General features: G+C 41.1%; 1 protein-coding gene across 11 annotated transcripts in view; it reads left to right on the top strand.

Moving 5' to 3' along the window:
* Positions 1-5980: 5980 nt before the first annotated feature.
* Taf1 (TATA-box binding protein associated factor 1) overlaps positions 5981-22773 on the top strand; it is an 80413-nt gene continuing 63620 nt past the window's right edge. For 8 of the 11 annotated variants that reach the window (XR_012444295.1, XM_074062933.1, XM_074062937.1 and 5 more), the window contains exons 1-8: positions 5982-6172; positions 7205-7319; positions 7658-7774; positions 12104-12223; positions 13987-14228; positions 14846-15064; positions 15546-15764; positions 16129-16336. Coding sequence is in view for 10 of the 11 variants with exons in the window: in XM_074062933.1 (XP_073919034.1) it covers positions 6053-6172; positions 7205-7319; positions 7658-7774; positions 12104-12223; positions 13987-14228; positions 14846-15064; positions 15546-15764; positions 16129-16336 (1360 nt within the window). In the remaining variant the exon portion in view is untranslated. Of the gene's footprint in view, positions 6173-7204; positions 7320-7657; positions 7775-12103; positions 12224-13986; positions 14229-14845; positions 15065-15545; positions 15765-16128; positions 16337-22773 lie in introns of all 11 variants that reach the window. The other 3 variants (XM_074062941.1, XM_074062938.1, XM_074062935.1) reach the window with 3 other exon arrangements.

The raw sequence follows: 22773 nt of genomic DNA, 5'->3' as shown, positions 1-22773 counted from the left end.
CAACATTTCCCAAACATATTTTACCACTAACCGTTTTTGGTCCCATACAATACCTATTAATATCTCTGGTAACACAGTTTCAGAGAAGCTGGCTTAAGGGAACTAGGAATTCCCCGGGAGGAGGCTGTAAAAGCCAAAAAAGCATAACATGATCCTGTTTTCTTTTTTTGGTCCTGTTTTTTGACATTTCCCTCTACATGTCTTTGAAACAAATGCTTATCAGCCATGGGGTTGTTACTGGTTCTTCAGCTTCAGGGGATGTGTTTGCCATTTAGTCATGATACTGCATTGGTGGTAGGGGTCCCACTCTGAGATCTGCTAGCACCAAGGGCCTGGTGATATGAAATTATTAATCCTTGGGAGAGCTATGTCTGAGTCATTTGTGTGGCTCTTTTCCCTCTGAGGCACTGCTTTAGGAATAGACCACTGTCGATTAACCCCTAAATAAACAAAAACAAGACATACTATGGTGGTAGTCCTTAGCAAGGACTTTGGTGCTTTTATTTGAGACCTCTCTTCTACCACTTGTTATGCTTAGGTTTTCTGAGTCTGTAAGGGCTGCTTCACTCACTTTCTGTCCTTCCCTCCACAGTTCATTTCTCTGTTTATTCTGCCCCTTGTGCCTTTTGATTGCTCCAACTTTTTTTTTATTAGCGTATGTTAATTGCACAAAATAATGAGTTTCATTGTGACATTTTAATACATGGACATATGTACTTGGATTATTCACCTCCCCTATTACCCTCTCTTACACCTCCTTCCCTCTGGTCTCTTCTTCCCAAACCGTCCCCCTTCTAACTTTCATGTCGTCTTTTTTTCAATATAGAGTCTGAATATGACAAAACATGCAATAGTTGTCTTTCTGAGTGTGGTTTATTTCACTTAACATGATGATCCCAGTTCCATCCGTTTTCTTTCAAATGACATTATCTCTAATTCACTCACTACCTCATTTTATCACTTCCATTTTTTAAAATTTATGTTGTGTTTTTGATACAGGGTCTCAATATATAGCCCAGGTAGACCTCAAACTCATGATCTTCCTGCCTCAGCCTCTTTAGTGCTAGGATTATAAGTATGAACCACCATGCCTGGAAATGAGTAAATATTTTTTTATGGTACTGGGGCTTGGACTCAGGGCCTACACCTTGAGCCACTCCTCCAGCCCTTTTTTTGTGAAGGGTTTTTTCGAGATAGGGTCTTGACAACTTTCTGCCTGGGCTGGCTTCAAACTGTGATCCTCCTGATCTCTGCCTCCTGGTAGCTAGGATTACAGGCCTGAGCCACTGGTCCTGGCTTATCTCACTCTTTGTGGCTAAGTAATACTCCATTGTGTAAAAAATATACATTTTCTTTATCCGTTCATGAATTGATAGTCACCCACTGTTATGAGCATTCTGTAACAGTGCCATGTGTAAACGTGTGTGCAAGTATCTCTACTGTATGCTGATTTTGATTCCTTTGAGTATATTGGTGGGAATGTAAATTAATCTACCACTATGGAAATCCTTCTGGAAGTTCCTCATAAAACTAAAAACAGCCCTTGTACTATTAATGTATGCTAGTAAAAAAAAAAACCAAAAAACAAAACCACCCTAAAAAGAGAACTACCATATGACCCATCTATACTGTTCCAACTCCTTTTTTTTTGGTGGTACTGGGGTTGGAACTCAGGGCCTCACATTTGCTAGGCAGGCACTCTAACACTTGAGCTACTCCACCAGCCCTTTTTGTGATGGGTTTTAACCACTATCCTCCTGATCTCTGCCTCCTGAATAGCTAGGATTACAGGCGTAAGCCACCAGTTTCCAGCTGAAAACTCTACTCTTAGAAGATCTAGAACCTAAATGTTAAGCAGGTATCAATATTGACAGAAGATAAAAGATTACGTAAGCGCCTGTTCATCTTCCTTTTCTTCCTGTTTCCCTTTTCACTCACTATGGACTACAATGTTTGGTTTTTCTTTCCTCATTGCACTTTCCATTTCAAACAGTTCACTGTGTATTTCTGCATGATTGATTGTCTGAACCTGTGGAGGGTCCAGGATGGAAAGTATTGCCCAGCATATGCCATCTGTCTAAATTGCAATGTACTGTATCTATCTTTTGGTGTATGACCTGGGAACTCCTGTGGGGTGGCAGGTATTCTGTATGAGGAGTGTGTTAATTAGAAGGTGTAGATGGCCCTCCTCAACTAAGGCCCAGTATCACTTTGGGGCTGCTACTATATAGTAGTATGATTATAGGAGTCAACTAGCCTGTGGGCCTGTGGATGGGCTTTCCCATAGGCAGTCAAATTAAAGCAGTATTGCTCAAGTGTATTCTAGGCTCAGGATGTTCTGATTGATGCCACATGGGGTCATGGTTGAAAGGGAGCTACAAACAAGGCTGCCACCCGTGGGGAAGTGTGTGTTCAGCTACTGCCATCCTTTTTTGTTTTTTGTTTATGAGATAGGATCTTGCTATATAGCCTAGGCTGGCCTTGAATTCTTGATCCTTTTGTCTCAGCCTCCCAAATACTGGATCACAAGAGTGCACCACCATGCCCGATTTTAATTATCTGGCAAATTCTCAGATATAAGCCTGCTTTTTTTTTTTGGTGGTACTGGGGTTTGAATTCAGAGCCTCATCATTGCTAGACAGGTGCTGTAGCAAGGTGGTGCACTTGAGCCACTCTGCCAGCCCTCTTTTGTGTTGGTATTTTCGAGATAGGTTCTCCAGAACTACTTGCCCGGGCTGGCTTCGAACCTCCATCCTTCTGATCTCTGCCTCCTTAGTAGCTAGCATTACAGCTATGAGTGACAGGAGCCTGGCCAGAGCCCTTTTTATATTGGATTGATCTGACTGTCCTGACAATTTGATTGTTGTGTTTAAAAGGACCTTGTAAGATTAACTTGCTGATATCACTTAAATTATTTGTAATGAATAGTAATAAACTTTTCTGATTTTACTGAGTCTTGTTTTTTAAAAATCAAAGCAATTCCTTCCCTTTTGAGTGGTTTCTAATTGCTCTTCAACTTGCAAAGGATGAAATAACTGTAATTGTTATATTGCTCTCTGCACTTATGTGTGACTGTACTTGTTTTTCACCACCACATAACCGGAGTAGGGAGCTATCTGCTCTACTAATACTGATTCTCTCATTCCTACCTCCCCATCCAAGGATTTAGCTTCATTTCCGGGTTCTCATTATGATGGGTCAGTTAATTTCCTGTAGACCATTTTTCTAACTTAAACTATAGTCAGTAAATAATTGAGCGCCTATGTTATAAGCATTACTGTACTAGTGGCTGGGTTAGAAAGGTAAGACATCACTTAATGCCCTCTGCCTCACTCATTATCAGTAAAACATCCTTCCTGTTTGTTACAAAAATGACTAATTCTGGGTGGTGCACTATGAATGAAAAGCAAAACCATGATTTCCTTTAAAAAAAAAAAAAAAACTTTGGAGCTGGAGCTGGGAATGTAGCTCAGTGGTAGAGCATGTGCTACAAAGCCCAGGTTCAATCCTCAGCACCACAAAAAAAGCACTAGCTGTATTAAGTTACATATACCCCAAAGTTTACCCATTTCAAGCGTACAATTTAATAATTTTTTTTGTAAATTCACTGTTTTGCAGAATTACCATTTCTATTACCCCAACCAAACATGTCTCATGCAGTTAATTCCTGTTTCTGCCACATCAGCTCTAGACAACCACTAGTCTTTTGGGGGGGTGGTACTGGAATTTGAGCTCAGAGCCTCACATTTGCTCTACTACTTCAGCCACTCTACCAACCTTACTTTGTTTCTTTCTGGATTTTTTTTTTTTTTTGAGACAGGATCCCACAGTGTAGCTGAGGCTGGCCTCAAACTCAACAGCCTGTTGTCTTAGCTTTCTAAGTGCAAGGAATACAGGCAAGCACTATTATGCTGGGTTTTGTAGATCCTTTTCTTGGGGCGGTATTGGGGCTTGAACTCAGGACCTCATGCTTGCTAGGCAGGCGCTCTTACCAACTGAGCCACTCCACTAGCCCCTTAAGAGAAGCAAGATGCAAATACAACTGGGGAAAGGTGAGGGAAGAACCTCCTGGGGTTGGAACTGTTAGTAGAACAAACTCAATTTTCATTCTCTCCACTGAAAGGGCTTAAAAGCAATGATACTCCAGATATTGGTTTCTTTTTCAAAAAAACATTTTTATTAGCATATATTAGTTGTATAGGAAGCTTCACTGTGACATTTTCATATGTGCTTACAATGTATCTTTATTAGATCTACCCTGCTCCCTTCTTAGAACAATTTCAACAGGTTTCACTTTTCTGTTTTCATACACAGATAGAGTATCGAGTATATGACCTCCTTCACCACCCTCCTTTTTTGTGGCACAGGGCATATCTTGGCTTCTAAACACACAAAAAAGTCAGGGCTCCTTCAAAAAATGGCTATCAGATCCAGGACAAGCACACACACAAAGAAAGTCTGGAACATCTTGTGGTTCCCTCAGGGCAAATTTGTGGGAGCATCAAAACAAATAATGAAGGTGCCAGGTTATAAAACATTAAAGAAAAAGACAAGGAAAGAATAGGAAAGTTCTTTACTGAGTATTTGTAGTTACTAAGTGTAGAAACTAAAGAATTAAATCAGTCCTTTGCATTCTTCCAATAAAATTCATTCAAAAAATAAAATTCATTCATTTAGGCATAGATCATCAATGGATGCAAAGACTACTAAGTGGAAGGCTGATGGGGAACAATGTTCACACAATCTCAAAGTATCTCTCATAATTTATTAAACTACAAAGGGGAAGATGTACCTTTACAATGGAAAGATCTGGCAGTCACCACTTTATGGAAGTGTTCAGATTTAGCATCACAAATATTGAGACAACGTGGAAGCGTGTCTTCTGATTTTTTTTTTTTTTGAGCTAGAGTCCTAAGTAGCCCAGGGTGGGATGACAGGCGTTGCATCACCACGCGGCTGCAAAACATCTATTTTTAGGGGTTAAGAATTAAGATGTTTGTAGGCCACTTTTTAATTACAATTATTTTTGCGGTGCCGGGGATGAAACCCAGGGCCTTCAGCCTTGGATACATAGCGAGTTCCAGGCCAGACTGGGCAACACAGCGAGACCCTGTCTTAAAAAACAAAACCACCGGGGTGTGTGTGGCGGGGGAAGGTGGCCCAAACAATGTATATACATGTGAGTAAACGTAAAAAACATAAAATAAAAACCAAACCACCATCAAACCAAGCAAAACCAAAAGACCGCCAAACAGAGCTCCAACAAAGCGCAGGGCTTTGCGCCTGCTAGATAAGCGCTGTAACCCCGGGCTACATCCCCAGTCCTGTAATCCACTTTCAAATGGTTTAGAAATTAAAAAAAAAAAAAAAGCAAGCACACACCAACTTAGCAGAATGTCAACAACTATGAACCTAGGTGAAGGGCCTGCTGTTCGTCTTACTAATTTATCGCATTTCCCGAAGCAAACGTTGGGGGAAAACCTGTTGCTATGGGGAAATGCCCATTCGAAACAAGTAACTAACAACGGTACCTTTGTCAAAGTTGGGGACTGTACAATTTACCGCACGTTTCATTTTGGAAAGGAGCAATGAAGACGCACACAGCACAAACCGGACAAACCGGTTCTAACCTTGACTTTCGAGTATTGTAGCGTAGTGACCTGCGACTTCCAGATCACCGCCCACGTGACCGCATTAGAACTTCTTTTTGATTGGAGGAAAATTCGTCGCTCTATTCCGTGCTAGGAGAGCGTTGGCGCGCATTAAGGGGGCGGGGACTGAACATTTTCTTTGACCAACCACTTTCCATCTACCCAGCCTCCTGATCTCGTTTGGTCGAATCAAGATCGGTTAGTAAAGTAGTAATACCTATGCCTCGTTCCCGTAGGACGGCCGGTATTTCCGGTTAAAAATTTCCCTTCACTAAACTTCCTGTAGGGGGCCTGTAGGGTCAAGGAATTCTGTAAGTCACTTCTGTGCGACTCATGTTTTTATTTCCGGTCCATGGAAGCCGGTTGGGCCTGCGGCGGCTACCACCGCTGCTGCCGCCATTATGTCCGACACGGACAGCGATGAAGATTCTGCTGGAGGCGGTCCATTTTCTTTAACCGCGTTCCTTTTTGGCAACATTAATGGAGCCGGGCAGTTGGAGGGGGAAAGCGTCTTGGACGATGTGAGGGGTGGGCGTGGGGCTAGGGCGAGGGGTGGTGTGGTTAAGACAGTAAGAGGCTGCTTAGGAAGTGAGACTAGAGGGCATCTTGATTTTGGGAGAGCGCAGAGGATCCCGTCCTCAAAGATCTGGGAGTAGTGGAGAGTAAGTTGTCTCAGTTCTAGGCAAGGACGGAGAGAAAAGAGGAAAACACTACCAGTCCCGAAGGTAGGGATGCGTAGGTTAGGTGGCTTTGGAGATAACAGTCTTCTATACCAGACAATAGGCAAAATAATCGTTGAGCCTAGTCAAGTTGCCTTCAAGCCGTTGTCTTGAGAGCCTTCTTGAAGAGTGTTGATACCTGGCATTTGTGACATCGCAGATCTGAGATGGCTCTAGAGCCTGAGGAGTGGACGGAACTTGGCAGCTGTCGTTACCTTCTTTCCACAGGGCGGTAGAAGTGGATGTTCAAGCTGTGCGGGGCAGACCTCTGCGGGTCCCATTGCACTGTCTGGGTGCTTTTCCCTGTGTGCTCATTGACGTTCATGCACTTGTTTCCTGTGTCCAACTGAAACTCCCTTTCATTTTGGTTCATTTTCTCGGAGAATAAAGTTGACCAGTGTCCCCCCCTCCCCTGCAATATTACACACAAAAGAGTGATTTTTGTTCAGGCTTTGCTCTCTAATTCTGGTGACCACAGTTACTTTGGCCTTTATTCAGAAAACTAATGTTCCATTCATTCAATCAGAGCGATAGTTCTTTGAATCTTTTTTTGTAACTATAATGTGTGGCCATGGCACTGGACATAGCACTTTCATAGAGGTCAGGTCACGGTGGAGTTTGGTAGATTTATTGTCCTGTTCTAGAATGTGCTGCTCTTTTAGCATGCTACAGAATCAGTTTTCATAGGGATTTATGAATGAGGGAAGGAAGCCTTGTGTGGGACGTTCAGCTGTACTTGTTACTTTGATTCTGGTAGTCAGGTTGAGTTGTTACTTTGACGCTGGTATTCAGGTTGACTTGTTACTTTTGACCTTGGTGCTGTCCCTTTTTCAGGAGTGTAAGAAGCACTTGGCAGGCTTGGGGGCTTTGGGTCTGGGCACCCTGATCACTGAACTAACGGCAAATGAAGAATTGACTGGGATTGACGGTGCCTTTGTAAATGATGAAGGTGAAGTCTGGGTTTACGGGCAGTAAGTGGGGAGGAGGCTCGCTTACCATCTTAAATGCTTTTTATTTTGCGACAGGGTCTTGCTATTTAATGCAGGTTGGCCTCCAGGTCACAATCCTGTCTCAGCCTCCCGAGTGCTGGGATTTACAGGCATGTACCACCACACTCACCTGTACATATACTTTTTTTATTTGCTGTATTGGCTTTGAACACAGGGCTTTGAGCTTGTTAGGAAACTGCCAACTTGAGTTACACCTCCAGCTGTACACGAACTTTTAAATGGGAATTAGGGAGTAAGTTACTTGCTCTTTCTTAAGATCTCTCCCTTTTATTTATAGGCTGGATTAGGAGTACAGAAGATGCTGTGGACTATTCAGACATCAACGAGGTAGCAGAAGATGAAAGTCGAAGGTACCAGCAGACAATGGGGAGCTTGCAGCCCCTTTGCCACTCAGGTGAGTCTTTGGTGTTATGGATAGAGCATTTTTAGTCCATTTTCTTGCTGTATAGTCCTGTTTGGGTTCTGGTTTCTGTGTCTGCTTTCTTCCATTGTTCCTGCTCTCTTTGGTTTTCTCTGCTTTTCTCTTTGTCAGTTCAGTTCCAAGTAGTGCTATCCTATTTTGTGTTTTGGGGCAGTCTTAACCATGCTCAGGCTTTTTCTTTGGCAGTTATGGGATTTGAACTCAGGGTTTCACATTTGTTAGGCAGGTGCTCTTGCCACTTGACCCACTCTGCCAGCCCTATTTTGTGTTGGGTATTTTTGAGTTAGGGTCTGGGGAACTATTTGCAAAGGGCTGACTTTGAACCCCAGTCCTCCTGATCTCTGCCTCCTGAGTAGCTAGGATTACCCAAACATACTCAGGCTTTTATTGCTCATCCTGTTCAGTTCCAAATTCTTGATTAATAACAAGTAAGAGTGAGAACGCTTTTCTTTTTGGTGGTACTGGGGTTTGAACTCAGGGCCTTGCACTTGCTAAGCAGATGCTCTACCACTTAAGCCACACTCCCAGCCCTTTTTGATTTAGGTATTTTTCTAATAGGTTGTCATGTTTATGCTTGGGCTAGCCTGGACTGCAATTCTCCTATTTACATTTCTGTCTTTGCTGGGATAACAGTTGTGCATCACTGCACCCAGCTTTTTATTGGTTGAGATGGGGGTCTCACTACCTTTGCCTGGCCTGGAACTGGGATCCTCCACATCTCTGCCTCCTGAGTAGCTAGGATTACAGTCCCCATAGGAATGCTTTTCTTGTCACCTGATATTTGAGTATGTACAGTGTCCATGGCATTGTTTTTAGATGCTCTTCAAAGTTAGAAATTATAAAACAAACTCAGTTTATATCCCCAAAGAATTGATGGTTCAAAAAGGATTAAGCATGTAATTTCTTATATTAAATGAGCACCTGGATTTTTGGCTCAAGTCACTTCCCCATTTGTGTGCTGACACAATGTATTTAATACTTGCTCACAATACAAAGTCATGTCCCCTGTCTCCCCCCCACCCCCCGCGAATAAAGTGCTTTATTATAGAATCAAAATGTCTGAGCTGGATGAGGTCTTACCGATTATTTATTGCTAAGCCTCCTAATAGGTAAGAAAAACTTGAACTCTGGAGAACGTTAAAAGAAATGTGGAGCCGGTGCTGGTGGCTTGCACCTGTGAGCTACTCAGGAGGCAGAAACCAGAAGGATTGTTGTTCGAAGCCAGCCCCTGGCAAATAGTTCTCGAGACCCTATCTTGAAAAAACCCATTTCAAAAAAGACTGGTGGAGTGGCTGAAGGTATAGACCCTGAGTTAAAACCTTAGTACTGCAAACATTAAAAAAAGTGGAATTTATGAAAATTTCTGTAGTTAGTAGAAGATCCTAAGACCTCAGTTTCTTAGACAGTGATTGAGCACCTGTTACATGCTATAAACTTTGGTGTGAAGATAATAGATTACATTGATCTCAAACCCAGTTTAGTGGTCTGAAACCTAGAGCTATTGGTCGTAGTTTATTCTTTGTACTGGCCTGTGTCACCTTTTTTTTTTTTTTTTTGGTACTGTGGTCGATTTGGTGCTTGTTAGGTGGCTCTCTACCACTTGAGGCACGTCTCCAGCCCTTTCTGTTTTATTTTTCAGATAGGATCTTAACAATCTTGTCAAGGCTGACCTGGATGCTGATCCTCATTATTTACTCCTCCATCATAGCTGGGACTACAGGCACATGCCACCATGTCTGGTTTATTTTTTATTATTATTTTTGGCAATACTAGGATTTGAACTTGGGGCCTTTGACTTGCTAGGCAGGTGCTCTACCACTTGAGCCACCCTCCTTGTCCCCCAGTCCTTTTTGCTTGTCATTTTTCAGATAGGGTCTTAAAATTTTGCGCAGGGTTGGCCTCAGATTTAGATTCTCCTGAGTATGGTATCCTGAGTAGCTGGGATTACAAGTGCACTCTACCACTCCTGGCTTTTTGGGTGAGATGGGGGTTTTGCTAACTTTTTGCCTAGGTTGGCCTTAACCCATGATCCTTCTGAGTAGCTGGGATTGCAGGTGTGAGCCACAATGCCTGGCTTTCTGTTTGAAACTTATGTGAAGTTGCTCATTGTTTATTCATTGTCTACCTCATTGAATTAGATTTTAGGCTGCTGAGAAATGTAGAGAAAACCTTCATATTTAGTTTCTTTAGGGCCAATTAATAGATTTGGGTGATTTTTTTTGAAGTGTGGGGGGGTGCTGTCTTGCTGTATAGCCTAGGCTGGTCGCTGGTCTCAAACTCATGGCTGTCAGCAATCTTCCCACCTTAGCCTACTTAGTAGATGGAACTGTAGATGTGTGCAAACCTGTCTATTGACTGCTTTTTTGTTTTTTGTTTTTTATTTTTTGGTGGGTCTTTGCACCTGTAAAGCAGGCTCTTTACCTCTTGAGCCACACTTCCAGCCCAAGTGCTTCTCCTCCGTACTGGGGTTTGAACTCCAGGCCTGTACCTTCAGCCACTTTTTTTTGTGGTGTCTCTCGAACTATTTGCCTGGGCTGGCTTAGAACCACAATCTTCCTGATCTCTGCCTCCTTAGTAGCTAGGATTGCAGGTGTGAGCCACTGGCGCCCAGTTCCAAATCCCTTTTATATAGAGAAAACTAGCTACCACATACACGAGAAGTAGCCTATGAGAAATAGTAATTGTAGCCCTACTTTCAGGGAAATTTGTTATGTGAGAAAAGATGGACTAAACAAATGTAAAACAATTATTAGTAGTTATTAATAGAAGTCATAAACCAACTATAAGCTCATGTTTCTTTTTTGGGGGGCACGTGGGACCGGGGTTTGAACTTAGGGCTTCACACTTGCACAGTAGGCACTCTTCTGCTTGAGCCACACCTCCAGTTCAATTTTGCTCTGGTTATTTTGGAAGTGGGGGGGAGTCTCACAAACTATTTGGGCTGGCCTTGGATCATGATCTTCCTAATCTCTGCCTCCCAAGTACCTAGGATTATGGATGTGCCTGGCTAAGCTCATGTTTCTGTATGAGTGTTATATTTAGATTTGGTGGGCTATAGAATTGCTAATTCAAACTGCATAACTTCTTTTTGAGCATCCTGGTTTAGGCTAAGGGGGAGGTGGTAGCAGTGCTGATTTTCAGCAGAAGTTAAAGTTTTGGGGTTTGAGTTTGTTGCCTTGACTAGGGATGGTAAAAAAAAAAAAAGATGGATGGTGGGACGGTTCCTAGTTTTTAATTTTAGGGGTTTTCAGCTTCCTGTCATCTGGGGGTACCTGCACCTCTGTCTTCAGCTTCCTTTTTCCCTGGCATTGACCCCTTCACATGGCTTGATTTACAAATGTTCTTTGGGCTGGCTTTGAACCTGAGATCCTACTTATCGCTGCCTCCTGAGTAGCTGGGATTACAGGCATGAGCCACCAATGCCCGGCAAGGTGGTTCTTCAGAATAATTGGGAGTACATAGAAGTCATTGGGGAAGGTTTCATGGAAGTAAATTTTGAGCAGATTTATGAAAGCAAGACTAGACATAGTGGAGAAGAAATAGGGCATTTGGTTTGGTTTGGCTGAAAGTTTGGAAATATTTACAAAGAAGCAAATAATGTGGAAGGAATTGTCCAGTTTCATTTTTAGAAAGAAATGGAAAACATTGCCAAGTAGTAAGAACTAAGGACAGAGCAATTTTATAGCACCTTTATGTATATATATGTTACGTTATTTGGAATTTGATGTTACAAAGAATTGTGAACAAGTCAATCTTGTTGTCTCTAGTGATGACCCACTTTTAGTCTATCAGAAGTGTATTTTCCTAATAAACCAACATGCATAGTTAATAGGCAGGGTGGTATAATGAAAAGCAAGTAGACTTTGGAGTCAGAACATCCTAGATTCAAATCCCAGTTCTATATTTGATGTAATCCTGGGAAAGTTGTATAATATCTGAGGCTTGGACTTCTTTTTTTTTTTTTTTTCCTGGCAATACTGGGGTTTGAACTCGGGGCCTCACTTTGCCAGCCTTTTTTTGTGATGGTTTTTTTCCGAGATAGGGTCTTATGAACTATTTGCCTGGGCTGGCTTTGAACTGTGATTCTCCTGATCTCTGCCTCCTGAGTAGCTAGGATTACAGGCTTGAGCCACCCAGCTTGCAATATCTTTTTTTTTAAGGAAGAAGCTATATCTTTGTATTCCCTAAAGATATACATAGTGCTCCCTGTGGTGCTTTAAATTTTGAAAGGTGAAGGAAGTGGAAGGCTATTGTGTAACATTCTGATGGATACTGAGTAGATCACCTTTTTGGTTTCATTAGATTATGATGAAGATGATTATGATGCTGATTGTGAAGACATTGATTGCAAGTTGATGCCTCCACCACCTCCACCTCCAGGACCAATGAAAAAAGATAAGGATCAGGATACTATTACTGGTGGTAAGTAGAGACTGTTATACTTTTGTCTAAGAAGAAAGTTTCCATTTATAAGCCCAGACTTTTGGCATGCACATAAGGGACTATTAAAAAAAATTAAGCTTCTTGGAAAGGATGATACTTGTAGAAATGATTCATGGTCTCAAACTTTGGTGTTAAAGGAGAACTTTACTTTTAAAACTTTTTTTTTTTTTTTTGTGGTACTGGGGTTTGAACTCAGAGCCTTCACCTTAAGCTACTCTGCCAGCCCTTTTTTGTGAAGGGTTTTTTGAGATAGGGTCTCAAACTGTTTGCTCAGGCTGGCTTTGAACCACATCCTCCTGATCTTTGCCTCCTGAGTAGCTAGGATTACAAGCGTGAACCACCAATGTCTGGCCAAAAAAATACTTGATAAATATTTTAACACATTCAAAAAGTAGTCATTTTGGTCAACCGTTCTCAGATTTAACTGCTTATTATAATTGTCTTTTGAGTCTTTTAAAAAATACGGATATGGGTACATGAGGTGGGTGTGGTGGCACATGGCTGTATTCACAGTAGTAGGGAGGCTGAGGCGGGAGGATCTCAAGTTCAGGCCAGCCTGAGCTATGGAGTGAGTGCAGGACAGTCTGAACTGTATAGTAAGACCCTGTCTCAAAACAAAAAAATAGGGAGCTAATAGAGTGACTCAAATGGTAGAGTGTCTGCCTAGCAAGCATGAGGCCCTGAGTTCAAATCCCAGAACCCAGAACCACCAAAAAAAACAAAAAACCCCAAATATAGGACTGGTGGACTGGCTCAAGTTGTAGAGCGCCTGCCTAGCAAGCATAAGGCCCTGAGCTCAAGCCCTAGTACCACTGCCAAAAAAAAACTCCTCTAAAAGTAAAGTAAAATATCTGACTCTCACTTCTGCTTGGAGTGTCTGATTTGGAAGGTTTGGGGTAGAGCCCAGGAATTTTTGAGAGTTCCGAGAGGGGCTGGTGGAGTGGCTCAAGTGGTAGAGCGCCTGCCTAGCAAGCGTGAGGCCCTGAGTTCAAACCCCAGTAACGACAAAATGAAAAAAAAAGAGTTCCCAAGAATTTCTGATGCAACTATATAGCTATGTACTATACCTGCATATTGTTATTTGGAAACTACTTTTAAAAAAAAAGACTCATAAACATGTAAATTATATAGCATCACTTAGCATATATTCAGAATTTTCAGTGGTTGGTGAAGTCTATAGTGGTTATCTTGCCATTCCTGTCCCTGTAACAATAATAACCCTGTCATAGACTAGAAGATCTAGGAGGAGCTGCTCCTTTGGTCTTCTGTATTTTGAAGGTTACCTTAACCTAAATTCCTCATGTTGATGTTTTGAGCCATTTCTTTTGGTCTGCAGGGTAAATATTGCTCTTAACTTTGTATGTAGATCTTACTTTATTCTAAATCTCATTGTTATCTTGTGGGCTTGAAAAAAATTCTCCAGTCTGGATGTGATAGGCCCTGACTGATCTAAAGTATTACATGATTTTGTTACTGGGCACGATACTGATCACTTATGGAAAGCAGTAATAGTGTTTGTTTTCTCTTATCACAACCCTAGGGTACCAGGTATAAGGTGAGTTTGGGATGGTGGGAAATAAATTGAGTTGGATGAGTTTTCTGGGTCGCATACTAGTGATCTGGGTGCTTGGGACTATATCCCCCGCCATTGAGCTGTGCATATAGCCTAGAGTGGGTGTTGGCTGAATTTAGGAAATATACTTACAGTTACATGCCAAAAGGGTTTCTCTTCCTTGTTGCAGTGTCTGAAGATGGAGAAGGCATCATCTTGCCCTCCATCATTGCCCCTTCCTCTTTGGCCTCAGAGAAAGTGGACTTCAGTAGTTCCTCTGACTCAGAATCTGAAATGGGACCTCAGGAAGCAACACAGGCAGAATCTGAAGATGGAAAGCTGACTCTACCTTTGGCGGGGATTATGCAGCATGATGCCACCAAGCTGTTGCCGAGTGTTACAGAACTTTTTCCAGAATTTCGGCCTGGCAAGGTACTTTCTGTGGAGAATGCCCATATTGCAAACCACTGACCTCTTCCAGGTACTGAGTTCTGTTCAGATGTTGAATGTGGCTGGGCACCAGTGGCTCATGCCTCTAATACTAGCTTCTTGGGAGGCAGAGATCAGTAGAATCTCTGTTAGTTCGAGAGACATTATCTTGAAAATACCCAACTCGAAAAAGGGCTGGCGGAGTGGCTCAAGTGGTAGAGTGCCTGCCTAGCAAGCATGAGGCTCTGAGTTCATGCCCCAATACAGACCAAAAAAATAAAAAAAGATGATGCTGAATTGTAGAAGATCTAAGGATTTCCTTAGCGGCATAGAATTGTTTTGACAATATAATTGTTTTGTTTTTGGAGTTGTATATATTCATAGACAATGTGACTTATGCTATTCTGTTGTCTTAAAAGAACTAGTCCAAATTACTAAGGGACACTTTTCCACTTTTGTGGTAGGTGTTATAAATCAGTGCAGCAACTCCTTGATTACTCCTCTACAGTTGAATAGATTCCTTGAGAGAATGATCTGAATGGTCAATGAACAGACTTGAATGGTGGTGCTTTCATACCTCATACTGAATTGCCGACATCATAATGTATCTTATGTTGTAGGTGTTACGCTTCTTACGTCTTTTTGGACCAGGGAAGAACGTCCCATCTGTTTGGCGGAGTGCTCGGAGAAAGAGGAAAAAGAAGCACCGTGAGCTGATACAGGAAGAGCAGATCCAGGAGGCAGAGTGCTCTGTAGAATTAGAAGTCAATCAGAAGTCTTTGTGGAACTATGATTACGCTCCACCACCACCTCCAGAGCAGTGTCTCTCTGATGATGAAGTAGGCAAAATAGAGACCTGGGATTAAGGCCTACAAGGGGGAGTGAAAAGAGTTTTCCTTAGCTTATGTCAAAATTGGAAATAACAAATAAGACAGAATTCTGTGCCAATTATCAATGAGTAATTATGAGTTAAATCCAGTGGCGCCTATGTCCCTGCCGTAATGGAAAAGTATTCATGGGACTTAGGGGTAAGGCACAAGAATGGTGAGACACTGTTAAAGAGGAAGGTTCTGATAAGAGGCAGAACATGCCATGATCTACTTCTATTTTTTTATAGCCTAACCTCAGGTGAAGATTCTTGTTTAAGATTCATCCTCATAGGGCTGGCAGGGTGGCTCAAGTGGTAGAGTACTTTCCTAGCAAGTGTGAGGCCCTGAGTTGCCCCCCCACACACCAAAAAAAATCATTATCATGGCTCCTTAAAGTTTTCCTCTCTGGGATAGGGATAGTCCCCCTTTCTACTACTTTGCTCTGTTACAGATCACTATGATGGCTCCTGTGGAGTCTAAGTTTTCTCAGTCAACTGGAGATATAGATAAAGTCATGGATACCAAACCAAGAGTGGCTGAGTGGCGTTATGGACCTGCCCGACTGTGGTATGATATGCTGGGTGTCCCTGAAGATGGAAGTGGGTTTGACTATGGCTTCAAACTGAGAAAGACTGAACATGAACCTGTGATAAAATGTGGAACGATGGAGGTAAGCTACTCTGGTATGTATGAAAGGAATCAATGTGCTCAGGGCCCTATCAGTTTTACTAACATTACTTTTCAGTTTGGTAGATTCTGGGTAGGATTACTTTGGTAGGAGATTAAGGCGTCTGTGCCTTTACCCTAGTATGGTGTACCAACCTGGTAACTAGGCCATATTCTAAGGATTTTGTTTGTGAAATGAGTATTGTTCCAAACTAGGAGTGAGAGAGCAGGCAGATATTTTTCATCATTAGGTAGTTTTCTCAGGTAGAGCACCACTTTTGATATTTCTGATGAATCTAGTTTGGGATTTGGAATCAATTACTTTGCCCAGTGACTGATCAAGGATTTGTTTTTCCCTGTTTCTACAGGAATTCAGAAAACTTAAGGAAAGCAATGGCATCGATCTCCTGGCTGATGAAAACTTCCTGATGGTGACACAACTGCATTGGGAGGATGATATCATCTGGGATGGGGAGGATGTCAAACACAAAGGGACAAAACCTCAGCGTGCAAGCTTGGCAGGCTGGCTTCCTTCCAGTATGACTAGGAATGCCATGGCTTACAATGTTCAGCAAGGTGTGCTTCTGTGTCAGCTGTGACTAGCACACCACCCTTCATCTCTGTCATTCTAAGTAGCCTTAGCTGTGATCTTTTGTGCTGCTGAGGGATAGTGAAATGTTTCAGAGCTAAGCCCTGATTCTGGTTTGTAATAGGTTGTTGTTTGTTTTCCCTTACTGATTAAGGCAGGATGGGCTCTGGTTCTTTTTTTTTTTTTTGGTGGTACTGGAGTTTGAACTCAGGGCCTCTCACTTGCTAGGCAGGTCTCTACTGCTTTGAGCCATACCCCCATCCCTTTTTGTCTTGGTGGTGGTTTTTTTTTTTTCCCCGTGGGACTGGAGTTTGAACTTAGGGCCTCATGCTTGTTAGGCAGGCGCTATTTTGCTTGAACCACACCTTCAGTCCATTTTGCTCTGGTTATTTTGGAGATGTGGTCTCACAAAGTATTTGCCCTGACTGGCCTTGAACCACTATCTTCCTGATCTTAGCTTCCCAAGTAGCTAGAACTGCAGGTGTGAGCCACCAGCACTCAGCTGCTTTGGTTATTTTTGAGATGGGGTCTTGTGTTTTTGCCTGGGCCAGCCTGATTTGTGATCTTCCTACTTAGCTTCCTGTATAGCTGGGATGACAGCTGCATGCCACTACACCCAGATTTTTTTTTTTTCATTTTTCTTTTATTATTCATATGTGCATACAAGGCTTGGTTCATTTCTCCCCCCTGCCCCCACCCCCTCCCTTACCACCCACTCCACCCCCTCCCGCTCCCCCCCTCAATACCCAGCAGAAACTATTTTGCCCTTATCTCTAATTTTGTTGTAGAGAGAGTATAAGCAATAATAGGAAGGAACAAGGGGTTTTGCTGGTTGAGATAAGGATAGCTATACAGGGCATTGACTCACATTGATTTCCTGTGCGTGGGTGTTACCTTCTAGGTTAATTCTTTTTGATCTAACCTTTTCTCTAGTTCCTGGTCCCCTTTTCCTATTGGCCTCAGTTGCTTTAAGGTATCTGCTTTAGTTTCTCTGCATTAAGGGCAACAAATGCTAGCTAGTTTTTTAGGTGTCTTACCTATCCTCACCCCTCCCTTGTGTGCTCTCGCGTTTATCATGTGCTCATAGTCCAATCCCCTTGTTATGTTTGCCCTTGATCTAATGTCCACATATGAGGGAGAACATACGATTTTTGGTCTTTTGAGCCAGGCTAACCTCACTCAGAATGATGTTCTCCAATTCCATCCATTTACCAGCGAATGATAACATTTCGTTCTTCTTCATGGCTGCATAAAATTCCATTGTGTATAGATACCACATTTTCTTAATCCATTCGTCAGTGGTGGGGCATCTTGGCTGTTTCCATAACTTGGCTATTGTGAATAGTGCTGCAATAAACATGGATGTGCAGGTGCCTCTGGAGTAACAGTCTTTTGGGTATATCCCCAAGAGTGGTATTGCTGGATCAAATGGTAGATCGATGTCCAGCTTTTTAAGTAGCCTCCAAATTTTTTTCCAGAGTGGTTGTACTAGTCTACATTCCCACCAACAGTGTAAGAGGGTTCCTTTTTCCCCGCATCCTCGCCAACACCTGTTGTTGGTGGTGTTGCTGATGATGGCTATTCTAACAGGGGTGAGGTGGAATCTTAGTGTGGTTTTAATTTGCATTTCCTTTATTGCTAGAGATGGTGAGCATTTTTTCATGTGTTTTCTGGCCATTTGAATTTCTTCTTTTGAGAAAGTTCTGTTTAGTTCACGTGCCCATTTCTTTATTGGTTCATTAGTTTTGGGAGAATTTAGTTTTTTAAGTTCCCTGTATATTCTGGTTATCAGTCCTTTGTCTGATGTATAATTGGCAAATATTTTCTCCCACTCTGTGGGTGTTCTCTTCAGTTTAGAGACCATTTCTTTTGATGAACAGAAGCTTTTTAGTTTTATGAGGTCCCATTTATCTATGCTATCTCTTAGTTGCTGTGCTGCTGGGGTTTCATTGAGAAAGTTCTTACCTATACCTACTAACTCCAGAGTATTTCCTACTCTTTCTTGTATCAACTTAAGAGTTTGGGGTCTGATATTAAGATCCTTGATCCATTTTGAGTTAATCTTGGTATAGGGTGATATACATGGATCTAGTTTCAGTTTTTTGCAGACTGCTAACCAGTTTTCCCAGCAGTTTTTGTTGAAGAGGCTGCTATTTCTCCATCGTATATTTTTAGCTCCTTTATCAAAGATAAGTTGCTCATAGTTGTGTGGCTTCATATCTGGATCCTCTATTCTGTTCCACTGGTCTTCTGTCTGTTTTTGTGCCAGTACCATGCTGTTTTTATTGTTATTGCTTTGTAATATAGTTTGAAGTCAGGTATTGTGATACCTCCTGCATTGTTCTTTTGACTGAGTATTGCCTTGGCTATTCGTGGCCTCTTGTGTTTCCATATAAATTCCACAGTAGATTTTTCAATCTCTTTAATGAATGTCATTGGAATTTTGATGGGAATTGCATTAAACATGTAGATTACTTTGGGGAGTATCGACATTTTTACTATGTTGATTCTACCAATCCATGAGCATGGGAGATCTCTCCACTTTCTGTAGTCTTCCTCAATCTCCTTCTTCAGAAGTGTATAGTTTTCCTTGTAGAGGTCTTTCACATCTTTTGTTAGGTTTACACCTAGGTATTTGATTTTTTTTGAGGCTATTGTAAATGGAATTGTTTTCATACATTCTTTTTCCGTTTGCTCATTGTTAGTGTATAGAAATGCTAATGATTTTTCTATGTTGATTTTATATCCTGCTACTTTGCTATAGCTATTGATGATGTCTAGAAGCTTCTGAGTAGAGTTTTTTGGGTCTTTAAGGTATAGGATCATGTCGTCTGCAAATAGGGTTATTTTGACAGTTTCTTTACCTGTTTGTATTCCTTTTATTCCTTCTTCTTGCCTAATTGCTCTGGCTAGGAATTCCAGTACTATGTTGAATAGGAGTGGAGATAGATAGTGGGCATCCTTGTCTGGTTCCTGATTTTAGAGGGAATGATTTTAATTTTTCTCCGTTAAGTATAATGCTGGCTGTAGGTTTGTCATATATAGCTTTTATAACGTTGAGGAACTTTCCTTCTATTCCTAGTTTTCTTAGAGCTTTTATCATGAAATGATGTTGGATCTTATCAAAGGCTTTTTCTGCATCTATTGAGATGATCAAGTGGTTTTTGTCTTTGCTTCTGTTAATGTGGTTTATTACGTTTATTGATTTTCGTATGTTGAACCACCCCTGCATCCCTGGGATGAAGCCTACCTGGTCGTGGTGAATAATCTTTTTGATGTGTTGCTGAATTCGATTTGCCATTATTTTGTTGAGGATTTTTGCATCAATGTTCATTGAGGAGATTGGCCTATAGTTCTCCTTTTTGGAGGTGTCTTTGCCTGGTTTTGGGATAAGTGTAATACTGGCTTCATAAAATGTGTTTGGCAGTTTTCCTTCCCTTTCTATTTCATGGAACAGTTTAAGGAGGGTTGGTATCAGTTCTTCTTTAAAGGTCTGATAGAATTCAGCAGAGAATCCATCAGGTCCTGGACTTTTCTTTTTGGGGAGACTCTTGATTGCTGCTTCAATTTCATTTTGTGTTATAGGACTATTCAGGTGATTAATTTCCTCTTGGTTCAGTTTTGGATGATCATAAGTATCTAGAAATCTGTCCATTTCTTTTAGATTTTCAAATTTATTTGAATATAGGTTCTCAAAGTAGTCTCTGATGATTTCCTGGACTTCCATGGTGTTTGTTGTTATCTCCCCTTTTGCATTCCTGATTCTACTAATTTGGGTTTTTTCTCTCCTCATTTTAGTCAGGTTTGCCAGGGGTCTATCGATCTTGTTTATTTTTTCAAAGAACCAACTTTTTGTTTCATTAATTCTTTGTATGGTTTTTTTGGTTTCTATTTCGTTGATTTCAGCTCTTATTTTTATTATTTCTCTCCTTCTATTTGTTTTGGGATTTGCTTGTTCTTGTTTTTCTAGGAGTTTGAGATGTATCATTAGGTCATTGATTTGGGATCTTTCAATCTTTTTAATATATGCACTCATGGCTATAACCTTTCCTCTCAAGACTGCCTTAGCTGTGTCCCATAGGTTCCGGTAGGTTGTGTTTTCATTTTCATTGACTTCTAGGAACTTTTTAATTTCCTCTTTTATTGCATCGATGATCCATTCTTCATTAAGTAATGAGTTATTTAGTTTCCAGCTGTTTGCATGTTTTTTGTCTTTACTTTTGTTGTTGAGTTCTACTTTTACTGCATTGTGGTCAGATAGTATGCATGGTATTATTTCTATTTTCTTGTATTTGCTGAGGCTTGCTTTGTGCCCTAGGATATGATCTATTTTGGAGAAGGTTCCATGGGCTGCTGAGAAGAATGTATATTGTGTAGAGGTTGGATGAAATGTTCTGTAGACATCTACTAGGTCCACTTGATCTATTGCATATTTTAGATCTTGGATTTCTTTATTGAGTTTTTGTTTGGATGACCTATCTATTGATGATAATGGAGTGTTAAAGTCTCCCACAACCACTGTGTTGGAGTTAATATATGCTTTTAGGTCTTTCAGGGTATGTTTGATGAAATTGGGTGCGTTGACATTGGGTGCGTACAGATTGATGATTATTATTTCCTTTTGGTCTATTTCCCCTTTTATTAGTATGGAATGTCCTTCTTTATCTCGTTTGATCAATGTAGGTTTGAAGTCTACTTTGTCAGAGATAAGTATTGCTACTCCTGCTTGTTTTCGGGGGCCATTGGCTTGGTAAATCTTCTTCCAGCCTTTCATCCTAAGCATATGCTTATTTCTGTCGGTGAGATGAGTCTCCTGTAAGCAACAAATTGTTGGATCTTCTTTTTTAATCCATTTTGTCAAACGGTGTCTTTTGATGGGTGAATTAAGTCCATTAACATTAAGCATTAGTACTGATAGGTATGTGGTGATTCCTGCCATTTAGTTGTCTTAGTTGTTTGAAGGTTTGATTGTGTGTACCTAACTTGATATTACTCTCTACTGTCTTGCTTTTTCTTATCCTGTGGTTTGGTGCTGCCTGCCTTTTCATGGTTAAGTTGGGTGTCACTTTCTGTGTGCAGGATCCCTTGCAGAATCTTTTGTAATGGTGGCTTTGTGGTCACATATTGTTTTAGTTTCTGCTTATCATGGAAGACTTTTATTGCTCCATCTATTTTGAATGACAGCTTTGCTGGGTAGAGTATCCTGGGGTTGAAGTTATTTTCATTCAGTGCCCGGAAGATCTCACCCCACGCTCTTCTTGCTTTTAATGTTTCTGTTGAGAAGTCTGCTGTGATTTTGATGGGTTTACCTTTGTATGTTACTTGTTTTTTCTCTCTTGCAGCCTTCAATATTCTTTCCTTAGTTTCTGAACTTGTTGTTTTAATGATGATATGTCGTGGAGTAGTTCTATTTTGATCTGGTCTGTTTGGTGTCCTGGAGGCCTCTTGCATCTGTATGGGAATATCTTTCTCTAGATTTGGGAAATTTTCCGTTATTATTTTGTTGAATATATTACGCATTCCCTTCGCTTGCACCTCTTCTCCTTCTTCGATGCCCATGATTCTCAAGTTTGGTCTTTTGATGGAGTCAGTGAGTTCTTGCATTTTCTTTTCACAGGTCTTGAGTTGTTTAATTAATAGTTCTTCAGTTTTTCCTTTAATTACCATTTCATCTTCAAGTTCTGAGATTCTGTCTTCTGTTTGTTCTATTCTGCTGGATTGGCCTTCCGTTTTGTTTTGCAGTTCTGTTTCGTTCTTTTTTCTGAGGTTTTCCATATCCTGGCTGTTTTCTTCTTTATTGTTGTCTATTTTTGTCCTGAGTTCATTTATCCATTTATTCATTGTGTTCTCTCTTTCACTTTGGTGTTTATACAGTGCTTCTATGGTTTCCTTTATTTCTTCTTTTGCTTTTTCAAATTCTCTATTTTTATTGTCTTGGAATTTCTTGAGTGTCTCCTGTACATTTTGGTTGACCCTATCCAGTATCATCTCTATAAAATTCTCATTGAGTACTTGTAGTATGTCGTCTTTTAAATTATTCTTGTAGGCTTCATTGGGTCCTTTGGCATAGTTTATCTTCATTTTGTTGGAGTCTGGCCCTGAGTTTCTGTTCTCTTCATTCCCCTCTGGTTCCTGTACTAATTTTTTGCTGTGGGGAAACTGGTTTCCTTGTTTTTTCTGTCTTCCTGTCATTGTCCTTGGTGTTGTTACTGTCCCTGTACTGTGTGTAATTAAGTATTTTCTAGCTTGTAATAATAACAATGGTAATATTTAGAATGGAAGAGTGAGCTGAGATGGAAAGCAAGGAGTTAAAGAAAAGGGGAAAACAAATATACAGACAAGAGGGAGAAAGCAGAACAAGGTATCAGACAAGAGAGTTTCAAAGGTATAAACAGGGAGTGTTAGTGTACTAATCGACAGTAAG

The sequence above is a fragment of the Castor canadensis genome, chromosome X, assembly GCF_047511655.1.
Source record: "Castor canadensis chromosome X, mCasCan1.hap1v2, whole genome shotgun sequence".
In the NCBI taxonomy this organism is placed as follows: Eukaryota; Metazoa; Chordata; class Mammalia; order Rodentia; family Castoridae; genus Castor; species Castor canadensis.
This window is presented reverse-complemented; position numbering and strand designations above follow the sequence as displayed.